The sequence below is a fragment of the Hemiscyllium ocellatum genome, chromosome 16 (genome assembly GCF_020745735.1).
Source record: "Hemiscyllium ocellatum isolate sHemOce1 chromosome 16, sHemOce1.pat.X.cur, whole genome shotgun sequence".
Classification (NCBI taxonomy): Eukaryota; Metazoa; Chordata; class Chondrichthyes; order Orectolobiformes; family Hemiscylliidae; genus Hemiscyllium; species Hemiscyllium ocellatum.
Window position 1 is genome coordinate 29,694,420 of NC_083416.1, and position 26,778 is coordinate 29,721,197.

General features: G+C 39.1%; 1 protein-coding gene across 1 annotated transcript in view; it reads right to left on the reverse strand.

Moving 5' to 3' along the window:
• Positions 1 to 203: 203 nt before the first annotated feature.
• The window catches only part of afap1l1a (actin filament associated protein 1-like 1a), a 216,360-nt gene continuing 189,785 nt past the window's right edge, over positions 204 to 26,778 (reverse strand). The window contains exons 15-20 of the mRNA XM_060837094.1: positions 19,038 to 19,149; positions 14,349 to 14,513; positions 8,705 to 8,752; positions 6,792 to 6,982; positions 4,960 to 5,076; positions 204 to 2,456 (exon numbers count right to left, since the gene is read on the reverse strand). Coding sequence (XP_060693077.1) covers positions 2,430 to 2,456; positions 4,960 to 5,076; positions 6,792 to 6,982; positions 8,705 to 8,752; positions 14,349 to 14,513; positions 19,038 to 19,149 — 660 coding nt within the window. The 3' untranslated portion in view covers positions 204 to 2,429. The remainder of the gene's footprint in view (positions 2,457 to 4,959; positions 5,077 to 6,791; positions 6,983 to 8,704; positions 8,753 to 14,348; positions 14,514 to 19,037; positions 19,150 to 26,778) is intronic.

A 26,778-nucleotide genomic window follows, 5' to 3' on the forward strand; every position in this document is an offset into this window, starting at 1 on the left:
ATTTCTAAACGTTGATGCTTTCTGTTGCTTGTGACCCAGGAACTATTTTTAAGAATATAGTCAGTGAGTGAGTAATAAGCAGAAATGTAGCAAAAGCACAGGGTTCAACCTGTCACGTCATGGCACAAACTAGTCACATTTCACGTCCTGGAAATGGTTTGCAGTTACACAGTGCACTCAATTATAACATTGTTATGCAAAAGTTTTATTTTTGAGGGTGGCGCAGGGAGTGTACATAATAACCCGATCTGTTACTGTTAATTAAGAAAACTGTTCATTAGTCCTTAAATATATGCAGAATCTTATCCCTTTAAAGTGCTTACAAATTAATCCATATTTATTGCAAGTTTGAAAACTGACAATCAAATTGTATACGACTGAATATCAGATCAGTCAACTGGCAAGAAATATCAGAGTAAAAAACATCAACAGCATTGGTTCCTACTTTTATACAGGTACACAGAAGAATTCACTATAAAATGGAATGAACAAGCAGACTCCAGTAACATCCTGTAAATAAGGCAAGTGGACAGTTGTTTAGGAAAACATGGTAATTCTCATTTGAAACATATAAATGCACTGCAAATTGATTCCATTTATTTACAACCTGTGTTTAAGATATGCATGTTTTAGGAAACATTTGTTGCTCTAATCCAAGTATTGAAAATTAGAAATTAGTTCAGAAAATGCTTTAAACAAAACAGGAGTTTCAGAATATTTTTGACCAGTAATATTTTTATGGTAATACCATTAAAGTATCAGAAATGTTACATTTTAAAGATTGTAAGATTAACACAATTTTTGAATCCTGCAGCTTCTCAAAGGTACTGAATAAATAGCTACAATTTGTTCAAAACTCTTTTCACATTTAATATTTTTAAGGTTCAAAATGAATATTTCTTCTGGCATTTTTCTGGTGATGTCAGAACCCCATCTAGTTTAGCCTTTTTGCCAAATAGCAGCAATATGGTAGTAGCAATGTCTCTCTCTCTCTCTGTGTTTATAACTTTCTTTTGGCTCCACAATCCTGAGATTTGACTCATCTAACCTGATTTCTTGAGTATTATTCCACCAGTCCTGCTTGCAATTCCAGTTGCCCAGGACCTAAAGCTCTGGAATTCTCTTTTTACTTCATTTTTTAAAAAGATACTATTTTAACTAAAGGCTTCTACCATGCCATCTAATCTCTTTGGGTGGTTTGGTATTGTTATTTTGCTTTGATTCTCTAAATATATATATATTGTAATTTTACAGTAATCATAGCCACACCATGTCTGCAAGTGCCACATTATGAATAATTTGAATTATAAAAAGTAATCTTATGAAGTATTATTATTCATTACCTTTGTCACGGTATTAACAAAATGCTTGTGGATTACCTATAGTTTTAGTGATCAGGCTATGATTGGTCTCAATCCATTGATCTAATTGAAATATGGACACTGAATTGAGCAACTAACTCCTTTTATTCATTGGAAGGAAGAAATCTAAGAAAATCTGACATCAGAACCATACATTATGTACGATGGGGTAAATGTGGTGTTATTAGCTTTGTCTGGACTTAGAGCTTGATAATATACCTACATCCTTAAAGAGAACCAGATTTAAGAAATTTATCTCCTAACATTGTGGGACAGATAACCCGAACACTAATTTTGCGTAGCTGTTGAGAAAGGCGTTTAGGTTCCAGATGTTAATGCCATTAATAGATCAGAGTATAAAGATCCTGAGGCAGGAAAGGGAGGTTAGAGTGAAATATCACTATGACGTAGTTATGCTTGGGAGTGAATTGTGCATTGATGTCCCAAATTAATTTCAGACACTTCAAAATATTTTTGTTTTTTTCCCCATTAACTGAGCAGTCTAGGTTCCATCCCAAAGTGCTCATCGTTCACAGTTTATACAAAAAGAGTCAGTGATTTTTTTTGTTAAAATCTTGTTTAATGATTAACCTAACAATATTAAAGGCTAGTTCAACTATCATCATCCATACTTATCAGAATAAATTGTTATGATCATTTATTGATTTATTCCTGAAGGCACTTACTTACTATAGCAAATGTACAGTTTTATAAATAAGAATTTGTCTTTGATTAATGTTTGAACGTATTGGATTTTCATTCCAGTCTTAATTAGAGTAGTCACTACAAGATAAAGGAATGAATTCTGTGACATATGGGAGAAATTTGGAAACACAATCTGAAGAAAGATTTTCGTATTGAAATACAATAACAATACAACTATGACAATCTCCTATGACTCCACATCCTATCGCATTTCACTTTCTGAACATGCTCCCATTTGCTGTTTCTGAAGGAGTAGGAAGATCTTGCATTTGCAACATTCTGAAAACTTTTTGACACTTCAAATGTATTACTTTTTTTCCATTTTAATAAATAATACTTTGCATCCGCCTTCTTCAATCCACTTCATGTTCCTGTCTTTTTCTCCCATTCCTATAATTGAAAACAAAGCAGATCTTTACAATTTGGCAAATCAAGTTGTGAATCATGAAACAATTCACTGTCCTTTTTAATGATTTGGAATGTTACTTGATTGATATTATTCCCTCAAAGGTTCTATTTTGACTTGATTTGTCTGTACAAGGATCCTGACTTTTGCAGTTTTAATGAGTCTGTTGATTTCAAAAACAAACACAATGTGTGGTTAAATGTAAAAAAAAATCCAGTTTACTGTCAATTTTCTGCTCCACCACAGGGCACATTTCCATCTTTATGGGCTTTTAATACTACATTTAAAACCTGAGCAAATTAAACCTTGTGAAGTGTGACAGTTCTTAATGGCATGTTAGGTCACATGCAGACTTGGGCCAATGTTTGGCCATGAGACACTAATTTTATAGTTGTGTAGTGCTATTTGTGTTTTGATTATTTGAATATGGTATGAACCAAACTATCTTTTTGTCAACATTTTGGATGTACATATTAAAAGCTTTGCTTTCAAATTATGAAATACGAAGGCTGTCCTTTTCTAGGTTTATTTTCTTGGAACCATTCAATGTGAGTGAATGGCTGTTTACCCAGTTTGATGGTGTCACTATTTCTGGATGTCTGGAGATCCCCATATCTTTGTTCCAGACTCAAATTAATTTTTTTTGTGCTAAGTTTTTGTGGACAGCTTAAAATCTGTGCCATTGAATCACAACTGACTGCAAAATCTGAACACATTTTGTACTGAATTCAATAAACAGCTTTTTCATGTATTAGCCCATGTGAAATATATCACTTCTTTTAATAATTTCTACTTGTGAATGTATAAAGTGAATTTAATTTGTTTTTTGCTACACCATCTGACTATGAAGAGGCATCCCAAACAATGATTCTGGATCAGTGGTGCTGAAAGAGCACAGCAGTTCAGGCAGCATCCAACGAGCAGCGAAATGTCGGGCAAAAGCCCTTCATCAGGAATAAAGGCAGTGAGCCTGAAGCGTGGAGAAATAAGCTAGAGGAGGGTGGGGGTGGGGAGAGAGTAGTATGGAGTACAATGGGTGAGCAGGGGAGGAGATGAAGGTGATAGGTCAGGGAGGAGAGGGTGGAGTGGATAAGTGGAAAAGGAGATAGGCAGGTCGGACAAGTCCGGACAAGTCATGGGGACAGAGCTGAGCTGGAAGTTTGAAACTAGGGTGAAGTGGGGGAAGGGGAAATGAGGAAGCTGTTGAAGTCCACATTGATGCCCTGGGGTTGAAGTGTTCCGAGGCAGAAGATGAGGCGTTCTTCCTCCAGGCGTCTGGTGGTGAGGGAGCGGCGGTGAAGGAGGCCCAGGACCTCCATGTCCTCGGCAGAGTGGGAGGGGGAGTTGAAATGTTGGGCCACGGGGCGGTGTGGTTGATTGGTGCGGGTGTCTCGGAGATGTTCCCTAAAGCGCTCTGCTAGGAGGCGCCCAGTCTCCCCAATGTAGAGGAGACCGCATCGGGAGCAATGGATACAATAAATGATATTAGTGAATGTGCAGGTAAAACTTTGGTGGATGTGGAAAGTTCCTTTAGGGCCTTGGATAGAGGTGAGGGAGGAGGTGTGGGCACAGGTTTTACAGTTCCTGCGGTGGCAGGGGAAAGGGATCCCAAACAATGAAACATCTCCCAGAATCTACCTACTACCAGAGTCATGTAGCACTGAATATCTGAAGTTTACAACACTTGAGTTCGATCCTGTGTAACAATGCCAAGGGAACCATTGAAGAGTGCTGTGGGTAAGGTGAATGGCAATACATATTTTCTGTGCTGTATGAAAATGTTTGCAAGATATTTGGATACACTACCATAAATTAAGGATTTTACAATGCAGAAATCCAATTCATCTTGTACAATACTCTTCCATAAATGATTTTCCATTACATTCATGTGTAATAAATGATATTAATGCAGAACTCAGCTTTGATAATGACGCAAAAGTATGCTGTCCTGCATAGTTTTAATATGCATTTTTTTGTTGCCAAAATGCATGTTTATGCCCAGAATTAGTGTATACATTGATCCCACCTTTCAGCTGATAAATTTGTCTTTATGGCTATACTCCAAGTGTTGGAATGAATCTTTTCAGCTCCAATGCATGTTTAGGGTTATACTTGTCTTGGAAGTTGGCAGATAGGATTGAACAGTCAAGATGGGTCATGTTGCCATGTGTCTAAGGTATGTCTCCACATGACAACTGAAATAGAAATGTTCTCCTGCACCAATGCTGGCAGTTCATATTCTATAATCAATATACAATTCTAGATTTTTTTAAAAAAGGATTATTTGAAGGTCAATTTGTACATTGTGATCTGGGATGGATCTGTTTGTGCACATGCTTTTCTAGTCATGTTCCTAGTGATGGGGAACACATTTATATACTTTAATTTGAATAAAAATGTAATTGGCGTACTGATGGTGGAAAGCTGGAGTTAAACCTGTGTTGTCTTGTTTCCTACTAAAGATAAGCTATCAAAACATGCTGATACCTTGGCCTTCTGTAAGACACATCCTTTACTGGAAGATATCATGGTGGGAGCTCTCCTTTTCATTTCGGAAGCACAATTCACAGGGAGAAAATGGTGTTCTGTATAACTATTCTCACCCTGGGGGAACACAAGACAATATTTTAATAACTGCGCTACTAACCAATAGCAGTGAAGAGCAGAGATTTTTCTTATTTTCTGCCAAAAACACATTCTATCTGTTCATTTATTTCAGGAACTAAGTATGTGACAATATATACCAAATATGAAAAGGAATTGTTGGACCACACAACTGCAAGTGGAAGCCAAGTACTTTCACTTTAAGCTTGCGTACAGTTCTCACCAAGAAAACATTAATGCCATTGGTCAAAATATTCCACCAAGCCACCATTTCATTTGCTGCAGCAGAGGTCCAGAAACAGAGTACAAAATCTATTTGGAAGTGCCAAGTCACACTGACTAAAAATCCTCTGTTAATTCACATAAATAGTCAGGTGAGAGATCTGTTTTTGTGTTGGTGGTATATGTAAATATTGAAGATATTGGATGAGAACATCATTTGTTTTAGCTGAAATGTCCAACCACCTGATGAAGGAGCGGCGCTCCAAAAGCTATTGCTTCCAAATAAACCTGTTGGACTATAATGTGGTGATTATTGTGATTTTTAACTTTGTACACCCTAGTCCAACACTTGCACCTCCAAATCATGTTCAAATGAGTACACTTTCCAAACAAATTTGGTGACAAATCAGGCATTTTGAGTATCTCGGTTTATTGTTCCCTTCCTTTGCCCATTGCTTTAACGAGGCAGCTAAAGGTGAATTTGAGATGATACCAGTGATAATCTTCCGGTATGTAGCTTAATCACATTCCAGACAGTGCATTTGATAGTATAGCTATTAGGAAATCATTAATACAATCCACTGTTGTGTAAGCATAAAAGGAAGACTTTCTATTTTTGTACTCCCAGCAAGCTGATCCGCCTATTATGAGAATAGAAATTCAGGTATATGCTGAATCTTGCCTCATTCAACATTTAAGATAAATATTTTGGAATAAGTCATTAACATGAAGGTTGTAAGTTCTCATTCATAGCAGCAGTCCCTCCCCCTCCAAAACAAAAGAACCCTTTCTTTAGCTTAGGAGTTCAGAGGTCAATAGAATCTTTAAAATAACCTTTTAGGTGAGAAAAGCTTGAATCTGTACTGTGGATATTAAAAATTATCTAGGGCATCACTCACTTTGAACTGAATTTTGGTGAACAAAATCTACCCTCTTAGGGAAGCACTTTCAAGCTTAGGTGAACAGTTTTTGGAAATTTTTCTTTTCCTTGAATGGTAAAAGGACTAATGTTATATATTTCTTGAAATGCATTGAAGCACCCAATATACAATTTAATTACTTCAAAATGAGATTACTGCTTCATTTTGTAAACATGTTGGAAGATTTTGCACATACCAAAATGGTACAATAAGATGGCTGATCTGTTCACTTGTTTTTGTTGCTGATTGAAAGAGGAATATGGGTCAGAACACCAGAAGAACCTGCTATCACTTACAGATAGTATAGTGTAATATTTTACACTTAATTGAAGAGGCAACTGGGAGGGTAGTAAAACTGATTGACAAATGCAATACTTCCTCAGTCTATCTTGTACTGATATCAGAACCTAAGCTGTGATCAAGTACCTGAGTGACCCTTGAACAGTCAACTTCCTAACTCAAAGAGAATAAATTTCCATAAACTGACCTCTTCTAGATAATCATGAAAAATAAAACAGCTAACCTCATATGTGTTGATTTATTTTCTTTTGCAAAATAGTATTTTTCAAGTACCTGTAGACCAGAAGTGTCTGATTTGGAGTCAATGGATGAATTAATTTCTGCTCCCCTTGCAACGGCTTTCTTCAGATTCTCTTTTACTTGTGTTAATTTGAGTTCCACTTCCACCCGTTCAACCTCTTTATCTTTACATTTTTCTTCCAATAATCTGAGTTTCTCCTCGAGAGCAATTTGAGATTTTTTACCTGGGAACATTATGAACAGAATTACCATCTGCATGATTCATATTTCCTTATAACATCTAAAATGAAACCTTTTTAAAGAGTTACTAAAGAATTCCAAATACAAGATGTAGCTTAATCTGAAATTATACGAATTGAACCACTCTCAATTTATAGGAAGTTTCAGTGATGGATTACTTTGGATCAATTGAGAATGAGTACCTGTCCCTTGATATTATTCTGGTGCGTTCATTCTTTTTTTCTTGCTAATTTCCTCACCATTTCTTCTGACACCGTTGACACCTTATCACATTACAATTGCAATGATGTTAGTCTCCATTCTGCTAACGGGCTCACCATCTGGCTGAAGCAATTGTAGTGTGTTTTGCAAAAAAAGCCAGCTGGCTTTTGCTGTTGATGTGACATTGATGTACCACTGTTACGAACTGCCTGCCTCTCCCTGTATGCTATAATTCAGTGCAAGCCAGAGAGACTGGCAGTTTTCAAGAAAGTGTAATGTGAGACATTGCTCTGACTCTCATGCTAGATAATGGCATCATCTTGTTTCTCAGGGAAGGAATGGAGAATTTGAAGCTGCATTGAAGTGAGGTTGGTTGGGTGAATAATGCCGTGATAATGCATTAAAATAAGTTTGCTGTTCATGAACAAGATTCTGAACATGCCATTTAAACCTCAAAGGGGAAATTGAAAATTATCTTTTTCTATAGAAATTGAGTTTTTTTTCACTTTGACCATATTTACCCACATTTTTCACCTATAAGACTGAGATTTAATTTTCTAGTGATTGAGTATAGAGGTGTAGTAATGAACTCTCCACCCCATCTCACCAATGAGCGAGCTAGTCAGATTGGGCTTCAATCAGTTAGCAAAGAGCTTCTCAGCAAGTCACAGTTTGCAGTGTTAAAGTCCTGTCTTCCCAAAAGACATCAGCCAGAGGCCAGCATCTGGGACCTAAAGGTCACTGAATCACCTGAAGATGAGATTTCCAAATGACAAGAATATAGATCTGATCTTTTTGGGTCCGGTGGTGTGTGGAGAGAAGAGAGTCAAGAGTTCAGAGGCAAGAGTGTGTGCTAACCTCACACACCTTCATCCCCCCTCTTTCCTGCTCCTATTTGGCTCTAGACTGGAGCCTCCTTTTCTCCCACCTCCTCAAGCCTTGTAGGCATGTTGCTCCAGTTACCTAGTTGGGAAACCAGCCACTTGGCCTACCTGTTGGGAAGTTAAATAAACAGGGAGATGGTGAGTTGATGCCATTGATTTCCCTCTTTAAGAATCTCAATGGCAGTTGAGGTCTGATGGACCTTCGTAACCGGCACTTAATTGCTGAGTGGGTGAGAAGTGAACAAGTACCTCGCCAGGGCCAACTCACCCAATTACTTTGAAGAAGGGACAATGGGTCCAAAACACTAATGCAGCTTTCTCTCCACAGATGCTGCTAGACCTGCTCAGTTTTTCCAGCAATTTTGTTTTTGTCATCCAAATATTAGCCTTTCTCACCACATGCAGTGAGGGGCATACTGCTCCTATTTCTCCAGTCTCTTGGTGAGCAAGTAAATGTGCCTCAATTTCATGGTAATACACACCAATATTCCAATGGTTTATCATTGTGCCACTTTTCCTTTTATTAACTGGATCATTTCTGCTTACACATAGAAATTCACAACCAAAGTATGCATGGATTCTTATAACTGTTTAAATATGCTTTAAATGTAATTTACTTACCTTTTTTTCTTTCCAGTGACATTGGTGATAGCACTGTATCGTCTTCACCTGGAGACATAAAATATTTGTACTGAGGAAACTGCCTTGAAACTGACACACAAACAATCAAGGGGTTGTGTTGTATGAGTAAAATCATGATTGGGCAAGTTGGGAAGGTTTGGAGAATCAAGGAGTGTAATATTCATAACATTATTTGTGAGCAGGTTCAATGTCAACATTTTCAGCTTATCACACAGATTACATCAGATGCACTGAACAATAGATACTAGACACCATTATCATCATTCCTGGATGTGTCTTGTCCCACCAGCAGGACAGACCTAGTAGACATGGTGGTATAATGGCACATAGTTGTGAGGGAGTTGCTCAGGGACTCTTCAACATTGACTCCAGACCCCATGAAATCTCATGACTTCAGGTTATTACCATGTACCATCCTTTCTCCATGTTGAGCAGCACTTAGAGGAAGGATTGAGGCTGGTAAGGGTGTGAAATGTGTTCTGGATGAGGGATTTCAATATCTACCACCAAGAGTGGCTCAGTAGCAGTGTCGCTAATTGAGCTAGCCCAGTCCTAATGGATATAATTGCTAGGCTGGGTCTGTGGCAGGTGGCAAAGGGAACCAACGAGAAGGGGAAAAACATGCATCTGTTCATGACAGTATTGGCAAGACTGATCACTGATAAAGTCCCATCTTCACATTCAGAAGGTCCTCCAGTGTGTTGTGTGGCACTATCACCATGCCAAATGGGACAGACTTTGAACGGATCTAGCAATTCAAGATTTGGCATCCATGAGGTGGTGTGGGTCATCAACAGCAGAAGTGTACTCCAGCGCAATCTGCAATGTCATGGTCCATCACTTACCCATTATCATCAAGCCTGGGGATCAACCCTGGTGAAGAGTACAGGAAGGCATGCTAGAAGTAGCACCAGACATACTTAAAAGTGAAGTGCTAACCTTGTGAAACTACCAATAGCATAAGTGATAGGCAGCGCTAAGCAATCCCACACCAAAAGATCAGATCTAAGCTCTACAGTCCTGCCATATCCAATCATGAATGATGGTAGACAATAAACAACGCACTGGAGAAGGAGGCTCCATGAATATCCCGATCCTCAATGATGGAAGGGCCTAACAAATCAGTGCAAATGATAAGGCAGCAATCTTAAGCCAGATGTATCAAGTGGATGCCAGTCTTCAGCCAATTTGATTCACTCATGTGATATCAAGGAAAGACTGAAGGCACTGGAGACTGCAAAGGGTAACAACACTGCAGCAAAAGTACTGAAGGCTTGTGCTTCTGAACTTGTTGCTCCCATCACTCCAACTGGTGGAGCATTTGATCCACCCCCGCCCCCCCCATACCTGGTGATTCCAGTTTTGCTAGGGCCTCTTGATGCCACACTCTGTCCAAGCTCTTCCAGTAGGAAAACAACATTTGCATCTACCTGACAATGTGGAAAGTTGCTCAGGTGTGTCCTCTGCATAAAACACAGGACAAATCCAACTTGACCAATTATCGTTCCATCACTCTACTCTTTAGTAAAGTGATTGAAGGTGTCACCAACAATACTATCAAGCAGCACCTGCTCAGTGATACCCAGTTTGGTATTGCCAGGGCCACTCAACTCCTGACCTCAATACAGCCCTGGTTCAAACATGGACAAAAATAGTTGAATTCCAAAGGTGAGGTGAGAGTGACAGCCCTTGACCACAAGGTTGCATTGGACAGAGTGTGGCATCAAGAAGCCCTAGCAAAACTGGAATCACCAGGTATGGGGGGTGGGGGTGGATCAAACGCTCCACCAGTTGGAGTGATGACTGCCACACAGGAAGATAGTTGTAGCTATTGGAGGTCAGTCATCTCAACTTCACGACATCTCTGTAGGACTTCCTCAGGGTACTGTCCTAGGCCCAACCATCTTCAACTGCTTCATCAATGATCTTCTCTCCATAAGGTCAGAAATGGGGATGCTCTCACCATTCATGACTGTTCAGATTCAGTCCATATTCAAATACCCCAATAAGATCTGGACAATATCCATAATTGGGCTGACAAGTGGCAGGTACCATTCACACCACACAAATGTCTAGTAATGACCATTTCCAATAAAAGACTATCTAACTCTGAATTATGATGTAGAGGTGCTGGTGTTGGACTGGGGTGGACAAAGTTAAAAATCACACAATACCAGGTTATAGTCCATCAGGTTTATTTGGAAGTACTAGCTTTTGGACCACTGTTCCTTCATCTCTTATGATCCTGCTCCGTAGCTACCTGATGAAGGAGCAGCACTCCGAAAGCTAGTACTTCCAAATAAACCTGTTAGACTATAACCTGATGTTGCGTGATTTTTAACTAACTCTGGATTAGCGCAACATGTGCCAACTTGCCATAAGTACACATGAACCAAGCAGAACAGAATGAAGCATCACTACTGTGTGAGATCAGCATCAAGTCATCATTAGACATTGAGAGCTCTCTTTGAATCCCTACAAGTATGGCTGAGGGGTCTGGTAATCGTGAAGAGTCTGACAAATGCCTGCCCATTGACATACTGCTAAGGCCATGGAGGAGCTCTGGATGTTTGCATTGTTGCATGAAAACATGGAAAAGATATTTTATTGGATTGAAAAAAATTGCAGACTGTATCAATTTGTTTGAAGAGACACTGAGCAGAAGAAAGTTCCTGAGCTTTTTCAGACATTTTTAAATACTTCTATTGCTCAAGGTGAGGTATGAACAAATTGAAACAATACATTATGCACATACTTACTGTATCAATTCTTATGTTTAATTTATGTTTTTTTTTATTAGATTAGATTCCCTACAGCGTGGAAACAGGCCCTTTGGCCCAACAAGTCCACACCGACCCTCCGAAGAGTAACCCACCCACACCCATTTCCCTCTGCCTAATGCACTTAACACTATGGGCAATTTAACACGGCCAATTCACCTGACCTGCACATCTTTGGACTGTGGGAGGAAACCGGAGCACCCGGAGGAAACCCACGCAGACATGGGGAGAATGTGCAAACTCCACACAGACAATTGCCCGAGGCTGGAATCTAACCTGGGACCCTGGTGCTGTGAGGCAGCAGTGCTAACCACTGAGCCACCATGCCACCCTGATGCATTTTAAGAATTTTAAAAATTTTGACAGTGTGGTTAGGTGCTTGTGGTTTGGATAGGGTACTGACACTAATCTGTTCAGAAATGTTATGACATACCCTGACTCAGAGGCACGGAAACCACCAGTGGGCTAACAAAATCATCATCAATCCTTTTTACACTGATTCAGAGGTTTGGAGGGACTGTTTGGATAACAGTGGTAGAGATTGAACTTCTTCTTAACAACAAGAAGAGGCATTCATTTTTAAAAAAATGTAGTTTATTGCAAAATACTGGTTTTTACAAGTTACATTCGTTAGTTAGACATTATTCTAAATGTCAGGAGCAAAGATGATACATCTGACCTCATTGGGATCTGGAGTTGGACTCCTCTATTCTCTGGTATCATCAGATTGGGTTTTGCCTAATATAATCTGCAATATTGATCCTTTCAGAACCACTAAAAAACTTTGGTCTATGTTATTTTTGTTGTTTTACTGCTACTTATTTGTGTATTTATGCTAATTTAGTTTTTTTAATATTTTCAGTTGATTGGAGGATTAATATCAACCAACGCAGGATCTTTTCTGATTTTTTGATTTGATGGATGGGGGCCTGGATAACTTAAAAAAAGGTTTTTCTTTAAGGAAGGTGAATATACTTTTGTTGGCCACCAGATGGCAATAGATGTTACAGAAAAAGAAGTGAAACAGATGATTGAGATTTGCCATTGTGCATTGGAGTATTTAAATATTTTGTGTGAGGAATTGCTGACTGTGTGAGCTGATAATGACATTGCAGTAAGGAAAAGAGGACATCTCTGATCTGGATGAACATGGCTAGCAACAGTGTATTCACTTGACAATTTAGAGTAAAGGACTGTGAAATTAAGACTGAAAGTAGTGTAAATCAAAGTGGATGAATTTGATGGCCCAACATGTGGCTGCAATGACTGCAAAACTGCCATTATTCTGCATTGCCTGTGTAAAACTGACAGCAACTTCTGGTGTTCTCATCTGCACAGTTAAACAAAAATCCAGAAACTACAGTCAGTGACACCTTGCTCCTTACTGGGTGCACTATTTCAGTCTTTGCAGATGCACTCAAATTAGAATCTGTAAGTTGAAATGAAATGCAACATTTTATGCACCAATTGCATTGCAGTAGAACATAGAAAACGCAAAAACCATTTGAACTGGAGGGTTGATGGTGTCCTAAGTCATGATCACTGAACAACTTCTCTGGCTGTGGAAAACTAATTTGATAAGTATGGAGTGTCACGGTGGCTCAGCAGTTACACTAATGCCTCACAGTGCAAAGCACCTAAGTTCAATTCCACTCTTGGGCGACTGTCTGTGTGGAGCTTGCACCTTCTCCCTGTGTCTGCATAGTTTCTGCTGGGTGCTCTGATTTCCTCCCATAGTCCAAAGATCTGCAGGTTAGGTGGATTAGCCATGGGATATGAGGAAACGATAGGGTGCTGGGTCTAGGTGGGATGCTTTTCCATATTGGTGTGGGCTGAAATGGCCGGCTTCCACACTAGGGATTCTATGAAAATTACACAAATTTTAAAACAAATTTTTTTTAATTTGATATTTCAGTTCTGACTTCAAGATATATGTTCATCACAATCTTTAAATTGCCTTTTGTTCAATGACTAAACTGTTAATTATAATTTGATTTTTAAAAACAATTTTTAAATTCCTGGTTAACGGTTGTAAGAATGTAAATTTTGTTGCTCAGCTTGCTTGATGAGTGCACTTTCTTTTTTGCTCTATATCACAGATCCCTTTCTAGACCTTTACAGTTTCAAATCCATGTTGGAATGTGGGAAATTGATGTTCTACAAGCCACTAGATCTTTTTGGGCTGTTTTCTACAAGGTCAGTCTGAGCACTATACCTTTGTCAGAGACCTTGAAATAATTATTGTTCAGAAATTAAATTATCACACATCACAAAACATACTTAGACTGGATTAGACCAATCTTAACTTTGTGTGACAAGATTAGTTCATATCTACTGTGCATTAAGAACAGTTTTAGGCCAGTATTTCAACGATAAATTGATGGGGTGGGGTCAATTTTATGTCCATGGCATGAAATTGCCTGATCATTTAACTTAGCACAAATCAGAAATTCAGCTTTGTTGCATAATGGCTCAGTCTCCACTGATTATATTGTATTAGCTGAGTTACTGAGAAAGATGATCATATTTTATTTTCTGTAGCATCAGGGTGCCAATTTCATGCAAAGAATTGAAAATGAACACAAATTAAAATTGTAATTGCATGTGGACCTAAGTTATTTCTTTCCAAAGTGATGTAATAGAAATTAAGGTTAAAAATTTTTAACTCACTGTGGCACTTCTGAGAACAAAAGTATTTAAAAAAAGGCTTTACATCTTTAACTATTTATCCAGTATTTAACAACTGATCGATTCCTGTCCCCATGTGATAAATGGATGTGATTCAAATCCATTACTAAGCTCCAAAATTACTAATTTTAGGGAGTAAGTGTGAATGCTTGTACCTTTAAGTGCTTTCAGGGCTTCACGGAACTCTTTCTTCTCTTTGCGGAGCTGTATCAATTCTCTGCGAATTGAATCTTTCTGATTTTCGAGTGCCTCCTGCTCGGTCAGCCATTTCTTTGCATCTTCTTCTGCTCGTGTCTTCCCATATTTGGACTGAGTCACATCTGAAAGATATGGATGGCATCAAGCTACAGACAGTAAATTGAAAACTTGTTTTCAATAAATAGATTTTGGTTTGCAGCTCAAATTGATCCCCATTTCATTTAATAATGATACAATAGTCATGCTTGTATTCCATTCTCCCTACTGCAATTTGGTTTCAATTTCCCAATTGGGTGCAATGGGGGAGAGATGCATATTTCTATGAAAATAATTCATATATGTACCAAAAATGTCAAGATCTGCCAAAACATGTTTTTCATCAAATCTGCAAATAGTTAAATTAATAAATGAATCTTTTCATTTAAAATGGACAGTAATATCTTACCTTCAGTTTTTAGTCTGAGGTTAATAATTAGATTTGAGCAGCTAATAATTTGCAATATATAAAAAAATTTAGTACCTCTCCCAGTCATTCACAAATGAATCTTTCTGTACAAACCATGTTTTTCCTTATCTTTAGTTATGTTTGCTTGCCCTATTGTGGTCTGTTATTACATAATGAATGTTTTTTTGTTTTCTGTATTATCTCTGGTTAAAAATTTCCTCCCTCTATCTCATGCCAAAAAAAAACAATTTAAAGTGATCCCAGCTGGTCTAAATGGCAATAGTCGTAGCAGTCTTGAAAGAATAAGACTTTGGTGCCTCAGTATCACCGTTGCCAACAAGGTGCCATGACAAATTTACATAGCCAACTCCTATTAAAATCATACAGAAATTTACACGGAAAAATAAAACAAACTTTAGGCTTATAATTGTCTTGTGTAAAGGAGCAGTTTGTACGCTGAAGAAGTTTAAGCATCAGATGGAACTGCAGCTGCAATTAAACAGGTACTGAAAATAGACACTGAAATGTTAACAGACCACAGAAAAGACAAACTTAAGGCAAGATTTTCACTGGGTTTAGTCAACTCAGGCATCCTTTAAAAATGGCAGGTAGGATGTCTGAGATTCCTTATGCCGTTTCGGTTTCCAGCAATGTTCATCTGTGTGATACGTAAAGGTAACAATCCTTCTGTTGCAGGGATGAGCAGCTCAAGTTCCAAATCCATGTTAGTCTTCCCCCTCCCCCCCCTGTAATTTTAACAAAACTGAGTTCCCTCTTTCAGGATATGAGGTGTATCATCCTCCAGGAGTTGTCAACTGTGTGGAAACTCAGTGCAATTGGGGACCTAAAACAGTCACTTGCTCTTGGACTGTTTTTGTACAAAGAAAAAGTTTTTTTTCAACTACAAAAGTTGATCTTGCAAAGGGCAATAGGCTATTACTTTGAGCAGCGTTAGGCAAGTGCTGAGATGCACAAGAGTACTATTCGCATTGACAAAATGCTCTTATCCATTCAAACTGAAGGAAACAGTGCTTGCGATCTTTAGTCTGATAATCTGAAATGATTCAAATGCTCAGCCATTTTAAATTAAGGGAGAACAAAAAGCAATCACGTACTCCTGGAATACTTTTATGATAGGAAACCTGAAGTAGTTTAAATAGGCTCCACCATATAGCTTTCTCAGGTTTGGTTTGACAGCTAAGCTTGGATGCTTGGCCAATTATCAACTATAAATGTGATGATGCTGTTACTTTAAAAAAGGTTATTTTGTCCTTGGTTTTCTTGAAAAGAGATTGTAAAGGCAGAGGTGCCAAACATTTTAGGAAGGATCTCGTTTAACAATGGAAGGGGAGTGGCCAGTTATCCTAGTTCAGGTTTTTCTAGTTTGTTTTAGCTACAGCAGTCACAAGATGTGAGTGTCCAAGGGAGTTGCAAGCTTCAGTAAGCAACTCCTCTGACCTTCTGAAATCTCTTTGGATGTTGTTCCCTCCTGCCTGTAAGAATCTGTGTTTGAATGTACCTTTTTGCCAAGGGATGTTGTTGTATTGGAGCAGTTAATTAGTAATAGTTACTGTATTGGGTTGGTTACATTTTCCAAAATTAAGTCATACTAAATTCCATTTTCTTTTATTTGTATTTCAACTGTTGTGTTTAAACAAATTCTGTTTTGCTCAAAGTCAAGTGGTTTGACCAGCTGCATGACACCTGGACAATCCACTTGCTATTTGCCTTTAAATTAAGAAAATGTTAGGGTCTAGTCTACCTTCTTAAAATATTTTGGAGGTTTGGCCTGGTCCACAAGTGAAATACTTAGCTGATTGGAAGTTGGCTTTACCTGTAAAATGATAGCAGATAGAAAGACATCCTGAAGACTGCCCACAGTAAATACTGGATTTCACCAGTATGGATGGATGGGGGTATTTTGAAGAATGGGGAGGACATGGGGAGTATTAGGGGAAATGGAAAGGGCATGGAGGAGACTTGGTGGTTATGAGGAGTCATGAACAGGAAATAGGATTCTTGGGTGGGATGGGGGTAATGAGGAGGATTAGAAGTTGGGTAGGGGTGAGTGAAGGTTAAGGAAGGAGAATTGCCAGAAATGCTCTATGGAGCTGGGATGCGCTTCAAACTGCATCTCAATCTCATTGTAATAAACCATTGTTAATTAATGTCATTCTGCTGTAATGAATTGTCTGCTCTGACCCTGAAGAAATATACACGACAATTTGCAAAGAAGCTGAAACATCAATAAAGCAACCACCTTGCCACAAGAACAGTTTTATCATTTTTTGTGTCTATCTGTAATCATAACATTCAGCTGTGAATTGCAGGCCTTAGCAGCACACAGAAAGCTGCGGTTTTACGACAGCCCTGTGGTCATCAAAAACTTTTAGATGAAAATCCAGCTCAATTTCTCTGGACTTTAAGCAACAAATCACTGGTGTATTTAGGATGAAATATAATAGTGGTTCAGATATTTCTATTTGCAAGCTTGCAGTAAAACGATTTTCATTATTTTCTGACTGCTGCAATTTAGTTTTACTATTATTGAAATCCCATCTAACATGCACAGATTATATGTTCGACATTTGGTAAAGGGAATAATCACATTAATATTTCTTTTGAGTTTAGAAATTTTAGACCTGCTGTGGAGACCTCACCTTTGGACATTTTTTACAACAGGTAACAATAACCTACTCACTGGGTCGTGTGGATCTAACATTGTAATTATTTTAAATGAACTAGATCTGTGCATTTCGTTGCAACTTTTAAATGCAAAATCTAATTTAACGTAACTAAATTGAAAATACATTCACCAGAAACTATTTTAATTATGAGACAGAAGTGGTTATCTTGGCTCTATGCATGTCAGATTTAGTGACAAATTGATAAAAGGGGGAGCTGGAAAAAATACAGCAGTCTAGCAGCAGAGGAGCAGGGGAGTCAACATTTCAGGTCAGAATCTTCCATCAGGATTGGTTTAGTGACAAAGCCTGTTGGATTTGCCACTTTTTGATATTCTCTGGGACAGAAGAAACAGGCTGAAAGTACAATTGAAATATGTTCAGTTTCCCAGAATCAAAGATGCCATGGTAAGTCAGGAAGAATTCCGCAAATCTTGAAACAAATTTCAAAACCAAAAGCAGTATTGAAACAATGTATGTTGACTAAAATGGTGAAAAATGGTGATGGAATACTAGGATCAGAGACCCTACCCTCTCCGTGTCACACTTTTTTTTCCAGTGTTGTTAGGGTTGGCAGCCATCCTGAATTAGACTGAAATGTCTATTTAGAGTCCAGTATCTGAAAATATCAATAATTTACTGATATGAAAAGTCTGGTTCCTGAAATAAAATAATTCTGTTCCCACTGATTTTCATCCTAACCAGAGCAAACTCAACAAATCAAGACACAATCTCACTCCTGCCAGTCTTAATCTGCTGGACTGAAGGAAAAACTGCATTCCAAAGCAGATAACATAAGGAACAATCAGTACTGGACTAATAAGAGAAAATCATTAACTCAATACATTTTTAAAAATGTGAAATGCAGCCTGTTAATATGAGGAGCTATTTTTTATATTCTAGTAAATGTCAAACCTGGCTTGAACCTGGCTATAGTGAACTGTGAACCAAACTGTATGTAAACTATACCGTTGTCACTTCAGAACTATAATTGCAATTTCATTTTAATTGCGTGATGGCTCAAGTTAAAAAATAAATTAAAAGTATTAAACAACAGCAATTGGTCCTTTTAACAGAGTAATGTCACTTTATCAAAAACTCCATAGATTATTTTATAAAACCAAATAACATAGTAAAATCGATCAAGGTTCTCTTTTCAAGTGAATGATTTAGCAGCTGAATTTCATGTAGAACTGTAGTGTCATTTTATTTCGTAATTGCAGACCCCTTCCACACCCACAAAATCTAAACTTCTGAACAGAATAAGAAAACCCAGCTTATTATTGAACTGCAACGGTTCACATCATCAATCTGAACTGCCATCCGTGCACCAACAACAGCTGAGAGTGCTTCTATCTTTATACATGACAATTCCTGGGGCTGACTTGTTCAAGTATTTTGTTTTACACATTCAACCAACCTTTCTGTTTCCCAAAATCAACTTTAGGAGGAGAGTCACTTAAAGGTGGAACAGACGATAGGAAAAGAAATAACTGAGAATAAGGCTGTGTGCTTACTTGAGCCATGGCGTTTAATTTTATTTTGAGAATTAGTTCTCTGTGAGGCATCATTTGACATGGAAGCTTGGCGCTTTACTTGAGAGGTGACAGGTCGCTTCTGTTCTTCAATCTGAATAATGCAAAAACAAAACTGTGAACCACAGGCCTCTTAAAAAGTGAAACGAGCAAATGCACAGCCTGATGTGGAATTTGGCAACACAAATCAATAAGCTTTGATGTTTGATTTGTGCTAAGGCATTGATGAGGCCATTAGAACTTTATTAATTGGGGCCTAAGTACATTAGTCAATGAAAATAGGTGGAATTCATGCAACATGCAATCAAAATGTACCCATAAGGAAAAATCTAAATGAATCTTTCAGTTTTATCATCATAACTGTAGCAAGTCAATTACCCCTTGCTGCACTGCGCCTTTTAAATTTTGTTCAGTTCAGGTACCAAGACAAGTGAATTCTGCAGAAAGGAGGCCAACTCTGAGAAAGGAGTGGGAGAGAGGCAGGAGTGTTGATCCTTCCCATCTGTGCCACCTCTTTTCCTACGGAAAATCTTCACACACTAATGATATTCAAAGTTTTGTACTTTTCAAGATGTGTGTAAATGTGATTGATGCCTTTCTGATCCAAGAATGCGGCTGCTCACTGTGCAACAGAGCTATATCCTAATAGCTGGGCATTCCCATTTCTAGGATATAGGCCCATTGTCAAGGAAATTTCTTTCCTTAGATGAAGGATAACAGAATTATGGAAGCATTGTGTATTGCAGTGTATGTCATTAGGCCTTTTGGGCATTATAGCATCAGAAAATCACTTAATACATCTATGGCCTCAAGCATTCGTCTGTTGATCTCACCAGAATTGAGTTATCACATCCTTTCAAATCAGCCACGATTAGCAAAAACAAAGCCAAAAGCGCCTGGCATTGTGCAGACACAACAGGGTTCAGATCACATTTGCATCTGGAGGGAGCGACTTTGAAAACAGCTGCTTTTTCTGTAACATGGTATAAATTCCCACCATATTGTCCCTCCTGCCTGGGAAATCGTCCCTTGAGGCAAAAGTAGGAAAAGACTTTGTTCCTGTGGAAGTTTATGGGAGAGGCTTCTCAGATCAGAGGTGGAGCTTTTGTGGTCATAAATTAAATGAGACTCAGAGGAAGCCAGGTACCCCTGGAGGTTAACAGTATGTTTTTTTTAATGCCACACCTGTCAATACCTTACATACTCATGTTTTAAACTTGCGGCAAACGCACAATTATTGAAAAGAGTGCTATGCATTTTATAAAATTAATGTTTTAAAAGTATGATTTAAGGATTGCAAATGCTAGGAATCTGAAAGAAAAACAGAGCTTGTAAAGGAGATTCAAACAGGTCATCAGGAAAGGTTAAAGATAGGTGAATATTTCTTATGCCAGAGACCCAGGTTCAATTCCTCCCTCTGTGTGGCGTTTGCACATTCTCCCCGTATCTGCGTGGGTTTCCTCCGGGTGCTCTGGTTTCCTCCCACAGTCCAAAAATGTGCAGGTTAGGTGAATTGGCCGTGCTAAATTGCCCATAGTGTTTGGTACAGGGGTAAATGTAGGGAATGGGTCTGGGTGGGTGTGCTTCGGTGTGGATTGGGCCGAAGGGCCTGTTTCTACACTAAGTAATCTAATCTAATTATGTAAGGACAGTGTCAAAACTGCTAATATTCTGATGAAGGATCCAATTTTGTAATGCAAACTTGTTTTATCTCCTTTTGTTTATCTCCTCAGTTATGAAAAGACATCTGGAGTCAATTTTAGCACCCGCCCACTCCCGACCTAACACCATCTCCCTCCTGGCCCCATCCCCTAGCTTGGAGAGAATAAAATCATTTGCTTTCACTTACTTGGCCCAAAGCCTCATCACTCCAACTCTGATACATTTTGCCAAAACACCTAGTAATATCAGAAAAAGACATGCAAAACACAATGGAGCCAGTCAGATTCCCAGTTTGGGGGGACATATCTGGGAGAGACTAACACCACTTAAGGCTAGCCAGCTCTACTGAAAACCAGCCTGCACGAATTCTGATTTATTATTTTCACATGCATCTCAGTACAGTGAAAAGTCTTGTTTTCTGTGCAGTACAGGTAGATCATAACATACAAAGATCATAGGGTGATTGAACAGAGAAAGGAATACAAAGCTATGCCTACAAAAAAGTGCACAAATTGCAAGATAAGTATTAGATTTGAAATTCAAGCTGTTTATTCCGAAGTCCAATAACAGCAGTGAAGAAGCTGTTTTTCAACCTGTTGGTATGCGTGTTTAAGCTTTTGTATCTTCTGTCTGATGGAAGGGGTTGAAAGAGATTATAACCAGAGTAGAAGGGGACTTTGATGATATTAGCTGCCTTTCCAAGTGTAGATTATAGTGTTGAAGGCAAAGCTGTTGTCAATAAGTAGAAATCTGACATAGATGTCCTTATTATCCAAATGTTCTAGGGATGAGTGTATAATGTGGACCTGTTGCAAAGGTAAGCAAATGCATGGGAGTCAGTGCATGGAAAGTTGGCTTGCGTGATGGACTGGACTCTGTTCACATCTTTCTGTCGTTTCTTATGGTCCTGGACAGAATAGTTGTCTTACCAAGTAGTGATGCATCCAAATAGTTTGAGAGAGTCCTTATGGACATACTGAATTTCCTTAGCCTCCTGAGGAAGAAGAGATGTTGTGTCTTCTTGACCATCACATTAATGTGAGTGGTTCAGGACAGATCATTGGTGATTGTTGCTCTCAATCCTCTGCACCTCAGCTCCATTGGTGTAGATAGGTGCCTGCTTTTTGCTTCTTGAAGTTGATGATCAGCTCTTTCATTTTGCTGACATTGAGGGAGAAATTGTTATCTTTACACCATGTCACCAAGCACTCTCTCTTTCCTGTATTCTGGCTTGTCATTGTTTGATATCCAGCTTACATTGGTGATGTCGTCAGTGAACTTGTAGATGAAATTCAGACAAAATTTGGTTGCAGTCATGAGTGTACAGGAAGTACAGTAGGGGGCTGTGTACACATCCTTGCAAGGGACAAGTGTTGGGGATTGTTGTGAACAAGGTGTTGTTGCCTATTCTCACTGATTGCAGTCTGTGGGGGAAGAAATTGAGAACCCAGTTGGAGAGACCTAGGTTTTGGAGTTAGAAGATTAGTTTGGTTGGGATTATAGTGTTGAAGGCAAAGCTGTTGTCAATAAGTAGAAATCTGACATAGATATCTTTATTATCCAGATGTTCTAGGGATGAGTGTATAACGTGGACCTGTTGCACAGGTACACAAATTGCACGGGATCGTGGCAGGCTGGGAGGCTAGAGATGATATGAATCATGACTAATCTCTTGAAGCACTTCATAATTATGGAGGTCAGAGCCACCGTGCAGTAGTCATTGAGGCATGTTGCATGTGTTTTCTTTGGTTTTGGGATGATGGTGGTCTTCTTGAAGTAGATGGGGATTATGGCTGATGCTAGAAGTTTTCTGAACCAGGTTTTCTGATGCAGCACTAGTAAACCTTAGTGCAGGAGAATCCCTCGGAGACTAGTGCCCTCCAGTGCAGGCAGATGCAGAGAAGGCAGTGGGACCAGAAACCCAATGCTATCACTGCAAGTAGCTCAGCCTGAGGACTGGTGGGAAAGAGGATTAGTGACTTCATATAACTGGTCAGGGTTCAAATGCCATATCCTTGTAAATGAACCATTTGCCTCACAGTATTACATTCACCACCCATTTTTCAATCACCTGCCAGCATTCTCAAAAAAGCCCACTCATACTTAACATTCATAGCTTTGTCTCATCCTCACACATAGCACTCCTACAAGTCTCACAGCCTGTTCTCTCAGCTTTCAAACACTGCCAATTACTCAAACATGTTAGGCACATCATCCAAACACATTGCATTTCAATGTTTCCCAACCTTTTCAGAATCAAAGCAAACATCAATGAGACAAGCAATTCCGTGGCACAACTATTTTTATGATAGTGCGTGTGTGCAATTGGAAAGATATGAAATGTACAGTCGATGGGGTGCCTAGTGTCAGCAGATACTGCTTTCAAGAAAAGGTACTGAGGATCTAGAGGAGACAGGAGCATGGACATGGCCTTAATGCTCAGTTTCCTGAAACTTTTGCTGCACTTTTAACTCCTCATGGGGTATCAGTTGAAGACCACTGCACCCACACTGATACACGTCTTTCTCTCTTGTAGGACAGGATGTCCTATTATGGCAATTCCAAACCCCGTCCCCATCTACAATAACAATTTTATTTACAGAGGAACCTCAATTTTCCGAAGGACATGACTGGGGAGTGTTCTGCCCGGTTAATTGAAATCCGGATAATCAAATACCGGACAACATAATTTAGCCAAGCATTGAGACTTTGCGATACTTGCTGGATAACTCGATATTCGGATAATCGCATGCCGGATAAGAGGTTCCCCCATATATGATGGAAAATCAAATAATTTCAGATCACTCATTTAAAATGCAATATTAAAACTCATTCAGAAGAACAGTTGGATGATGTACAGGTAACAGTGTGAAAGTCACACTGTGAAAATATAGAAATGTTGAAAAAAATCTTAGCCAACCACTCTATTAAAATTCTTTATTCCGAAAAGAAAGTAAAATGTAACAGTTGGTCATGTTCTCTTGACCATGTTCCAGATAGAGCAATATTGGACATTTGTTGTACAGGGAACAATGGACTGCTGGTTTTAATGGCCATTGTGTTGAGGTGCAGGATAGAGACTGTCACAGACTGGTGGAAACATCTGTGAAAGCTTTCAGCAATGGAACACTTTCTTGCTCCTCAGGAAACAGATTTGAAACAGTATTTTAAACTATGGGACGGACGCTTGCCAAAATGGGTGTGACTGAGACTCACTTTGGTTTTGTAGGCTAAAGGTTTCAATATTTGGGTCAAGGCACATTAACTGAGTCTAAATCATTGGCATCATAAAGTAAGAACAGTTTTATATATTTCAATAGTGATTCTAAGCACGTGCACAAGCACTTGCAATATCCACCAGATGTCTGAACAATTAACTGAAGTTAGAACTAATGGTTTTGTTAAGTCTTAGTTTTGTATGCATTATAAGTACTTCACAGTCCAACTCAAAAATTTACTGAGAAGTTTTAAATTTTTTACTTTATTAGTGAAACTTGAGAGAAACTGTTTCCTCTGATGGAGGAATCAACAACAAAGGGGTGGAATGTTGAGACTATAGTTAAGCTATTTAAGAGGGAATTCCAAGAAAGTACCGTTACACAAAAAAAATGTAGCAGAAATCTAGAATTCTAGATGCAAATGTTTGGTCACTTGGAGCTTCTAAGGCCAAGAGTGATTTTTTAAAATTTGGTAACAGTATCAAGCCTATTGTAGATAGGGAAATGGAACTTAAATTACTGAATAGACATGGTTAAATTATATTATGGTTGAGCAGACTCAAAAAAAGGTCTGAATGGCTTACTTCTGTTCCTATTTTCCTCTACTCTCCATTATAGAAACATTTTGTCACATGAGGGAAAAAAAGCATAATATTTTCTGCTCTGAGCTGGCCTTACATCATTGGTCATGTGACAATTGTAGCTAAGGTCTTTTAGGCTACTTGAAGCATGGCCAGCCAAATAACTCCACAGGGTCCGATATCCTGTCATCAAGTCACCCTTTATTTATACATGAAGAGTCCTTGACACTAATCTAGCTTCTTTGGAGCCAGCTGTCTGGGTCAACAGAGTGTCTGGCACTGCTGTTTATATCTGTCAGTCAGGGCTCCATGATTGGACCAGGTTAACAGCCTCAATCAGGGAATTCATATTCTGTGAAGTCCAAATGGCTGACCTCCTTACAATCACTACAGTTAGATCAACAAATTCAGCATGAATTGGGACCTTCTGAATTATGGAGCTTATTTGAACAGCTAAACCGTCAGGGAGTACCTTGATTCATCGAATTGCATGGTTTCCGAACAAGTGTGGCATCCTATTCTATTGATGAAAGTAATATAGCAGGCTCCAGGCTGCTAAACCACATCATGCTAACTTGGCCAAACAGCAAGGGATGCTGGGTAAGTTAGCCAAGAAAAACTCTGAAGTCACAAAACCCAGAAAGCAGCATCAAACAACAACTAGGTGCTAAAGATATTAGCATAGTTTAAAGGGCACACCCTGTCAGTAATCACCGTAGGTAGCCATATCCCATCAACTAAACAAAGAATGGATATTAACAGCGAAGAACCAGACACTTGAGCCTAAAACAGTGGAACAAACGTTAACAGGACATTTAGCGATTAACAAAGCCATCCAAACTATTAGTAACCATTAAGCAGGATCTCCTGATTGGCTAATGCTATTGAAAGATCCAGAAGCTCGAAGGATGATGCTATTTTCTGGATCTGTAGATTGTGAATGAGCAAAGATCGCCTTTAGTAGAGTGATATGCTCTTCTTGTCAGATGTGGGAGTTTAGGGAGAGTTTATATGATACTGAGGATTATGTCTGCAGGAAGTGTCTTTGGTTGCAAATCCTATCAGATGGCATGAATTGGCTGAAGTGGCAGTTTGAAGGAATGAGGAATTTCCAAGAGCTAGAAGGTAGGATGGCTGGCAGTTATAGGAAGGGAGAAAAGCCACAGATACAGTCAGGTAGATGGGTTAATTTCAGGAAAGGTAGGAGAGATAGGCAGATAGTGCAGGAGGCTTCTGTGCAGAAGTGGGTACTGCAGATGCTGGAGATTAGAGTCAAGATTACAGTGGTGCTGGAAAAGCATAGCAGGTCAGGCAGCATCTGAGGAGCAAAGAAATGTTTTGGGCAAAAGCCCTTCATCAGGAATGAGGCTGGGAACCTTGGGGGGTAGAGAGATAAATAGGAGGGAGGTGTGGCTGTGGTGGGTAGCTGAGAGTGTAAAGGTGGATGGAGATGGGGGTAAAGGTGGGAGGTCAGAGAGGAGGGTGGAGCAGATAGGTGGGAAGGAAGATTGACAGGTGGGACAGGTCATGAGAATGATGCTGAGCTGGAAGGTTGGAACTGAGGTAAAGTGCCCATTCTGCGGCTATCCCCATTTCAAACAAGTATGCTGTTTTGGAAAATGTAGGGGATAATGGACTCTTAGGGGAATGTAGCACGAACAGCCAAGTTTCTAGTATTGAGACTGGCTCTAACGTATAGAGGGGTACATCAGGATCCAAGCAATCAAGGGGCTCTCTAGTTAGAGGCACAGATAGATGTTTCTGTGGCCAGCTGTGAAAAATCACAACGGTATGTTGCCTCCCTGGTTCCAGGATCAAGGAAATTTTGGAGAGGGTGCAGAGTGTTCTCAAAAACGGGAGACACACCAGCAGAAAGTTGTTGTATACATTGGAACAAATGATATAGGAAGGAAAAAGGATGAAATTCTGAAGGGAGAACATAGAAAGTTAAGCAGGAATTTAAAAGGGAGGTCCTTGAGAGTAGTAATATCTGGATTACTTCTAGTGCTACGAGCTAGTGAGGGCAGAAATAGGAGGATAGAGCAGTTGAATGCATGGCTAAGGAACTGGTGCAGGTGAAAAGTGACCTGTTCAAGAAGGATGGATTTCATCTGAATTGGAAGGGGACTAATATGCTGACGGGAAATTTGCTAGAGCTGCGCGGAAGGACTTAAACTTTTGATAGTATTAGGCAGAACTTTGAAAAGCTGATTGAGGCAGGTGTTCACAGGTAAAGGGATGGCTGGAAAATGGGAAGCCTTC